This window comes from Aureococcus anophagefferens (assembly GCF_000186865.1).
Source record: "Aureococcus anophagefferens unplaced genomic scaffold AURANscaffold_465, whole genome shotgun sequence".
NCBI lineage: Eukaryota > Pelagophyceae > Pelagomonadales > Pelagomonadaceae > Aureococcus > Aureococcus anophagefferens.
The window spans coordinates 1-2,625 of NW_008705935.1; the positions used below are offsets into that span (position 1 = coordinate 1).

A 2,625-nucleotide genomic window follows, 5' to 3' on the forward strand; every position below is an offset into this window, starting at 1 on the left:
AGGCCGCGGAGCGCGAGAAGGCCGCCGAGGCCGCGAAGCTCGGGTCCGGCCGCGCGTCGACCTACAATGTCTAGGGAGCCAGACGACTAAGCAAGATCAAGCCGACGCGTGGAACTTCAGTAGTAGTTTAAGCCCCGCAGGCGGTGGGCGGGCGAGAGCAGGCACGCCAAAAGGGATCCGAGCGTGCGCGCGTCGCGGATGGTGTCAGAACCATCAATACGATAGCCGACGCTGGCGTCCATGAGCTCGTATGAAGGTTCGTTTGGGTCGTGGCGCCAAGGTTCGACGGGCGCAAACTGAAGACGGCAAACGAGGCTGATCCGATCGACGCGCTCCTTCTTTCTTCCGGGAGCCCGGACGTAAGCGTCGAAGTAATGGGGATGTGTTCCAAACTCTTCGAACCGGCGTTGAGAGATGAAATCTCCGCCAAAGCCGAAGATAGACACACGACCGTTATCTTCTGTGATGGAATTGCCGAATTCGTCTTCGTACACATCCTCGAAATGACACGAACCGTCCCGCCAGAGCTCGACAATCTTCTCGTCACCGACGACGTAGCAGGAGGTCTTCGCAGTGGCCAGCTCTTCTTCGTAATAGGGTCCTCGCGGCTCTTTTAAGACCCACATCAGCTGGCGTCCCTTTTGGCGCTCGCCGTAGGCATCCTCGCCGCCCCACTTGAGCTTGCCGGCGACGCCGTCGACGACGAGAATGACGGTTGGATGACGGACGAGCGAGGGCAAGCCGTGCCAACAATTGACGCCAAGGAGAGCCTTGGGAAGGTTTTCCTCTACTAATCTTCCAACCGAGCCTTCGTCAAAATGAGTAGCCCGCCACCGCGATTCGAACAGCCGGCAGAGGTCACGGCCGGTGCCTTTTAGAACTGCGGACAGCGCGGGCGCGGCCATGTCGAAGCGCCGGCGCCAGATCGAGTCCGTGAAGTCCGCGCGCACGAGCTTTAGGAGATCCATCCCCGTGGTCTCGAGCGTCAGCAGCGTGTCGGTGGCGCAGAAGGTGGCGACGCCAAGCCAGACATCGGTGGGCAGGCGCGGCGCTCGCGTCGCGCACTCAATGAGGCCTTCGCGGTCGTTCGCCTCAACGCCCTCGACGCGCGCGCACTCATTTACGCCGGGCTCATCCACGCACGGTGTGCCCTCGTGCGAGCACCGAGCCATATCGAGAACGATCTGCCGTGTCTGCCGGCTTCACTTTAGCGGCAAGGACGGCCTGCGCTGCGGCCGCCTTGAGTCTTACTTTGAGTCTTAATCACGCCGCCGCGCAGAGCCGCGGCGCCACCAAGCTCCGGTCCCGGGCCTTGTAGCGCGCGTCGTCGCGGCGCTTGAAGCAGGAGTACGTGCAGCCGCCGCCGAAGCACGCGCCGCCGTCGCGGCGGTCGTCCGCGGGCCCGTAGACGCAGGGCCGGCGCTTCGCGTAGGAGTGGTAGGCGACGTAGTCGTAGCCCGCCTTGAAGTCGATCGCGCGGATGTCGGCGTCGTCGCGCGCGCCGCGCTGCGCGCCCGCGGGCCAGCCGTCCGCGGCCTCGCACTCGACGATCGTCTTCGGGCCCGGCCCGTTGGCCCAGTAGAGCTGGCGGACGGCGACGCTCGCCGGGAAGGCGCGCCGGGCGTAGTGGAAGTAGAACTGGTACTCGGAGAAGGCGTTGCGGTGCGCCTCGGCGACGACGCCGACGGCCGGCCGGAGCAGCGCGTCGTACAGGGGCGCGCCGTGCAGCGCCGAGACGCGCGCGTCGAGCGCCGCGAGGACGTCGGCGCGCATGGCCATGTGGTGGACGACCCCCGAGATGTCGCGGCCGGCGGCGTCGGGCAGGGGCTTGCCGTCGTCGTCGCCCAGGAGCTTTTTGTTCGTGTCGTAGTAGAGGCCGTGCGACTCCCGCGAGAACGCGTACGCGTACGTCGCGTCGCAGCGCCCGGCGCTGTTCGCCGTGCCGTGGACGAAGGCGACGTCCCGCAGGAGCACGACGTCGCTGTCGACGATCAGCGTGTCGCGGTCGGGCGCGCGCGCGACGTCCTCCGCGGTCCAGTTGCCCGGCCCGCCGCCGGCGTCGGCGCGCGCGATGCCCCGGCCGCAGTAGAGCTTCAGCAGCTGCTGGAGGTACCAGCCCACGGCGTACTGGTAGCTCCCGGCGTGGTGCGCGCCCGAGCGCGTCTCGAGGTGGCGCTTGATGGACGCGTAGTCGAAGGGGAAGTGGCCGCCGTCCTCGTCGAACCACTTGACGAAGTTCTCCGGCCGGCCCCGGTGGCGCCGCGCGTTCACGGCGGCGATAACCCGGTCGACCTCCGGCGACTTGCGCGACACGACGTGGATCGACTCGATGTCGACGGCGTGCTCCGCGAGGGACGCGAGGCTCGACGCGAAGACCTTCATGTCCTTGGACGGCGCCGTGGGCACGCAGGCCGCGAGCCGCGCCGGGCAGGCGCAGCCGCCGAGGCACGTCGCGTTCGTCGGCGTGTGCACGTCCCAGGACGGGTCGTCGAGCGCGATTGCGCGCGCGAGCAGCATCACAAAGGCTGCCCTCATCGCGCACAAAAGGTGGCTGCCCCGTCGGCTTATTGAACTGTCCGAGCTGCACGTGCAACGATGCTTGCCTTTTCCGATGCTATGGCTCGG

General features: G+C 67.0%; 1 protein-coding gene across 1 annotated transcript; it reads right to left on the reverse strand.

The window, feature by feature from the left end:
- Positions 1-1,263: 1,263 nt before the first annotated feature.
- Positions 1,264-2,535, reverse strand: AURANDRAFT_68842 (hypothetical protein; the record flags this gene model as incomplete). The annotated part of the gene is made up of 1 exon (XM_009044575.1): positions 1,264-2,535. One exon carries the CDS (start codon positions 2,533-2,535, stop codon positions 1,264-1,266), a length of 1,272 nt encoding a protein of 423 aa, XP_009042823.1.
- Positions 2,536-2,625: the final 90 nt, after the last annotated feature.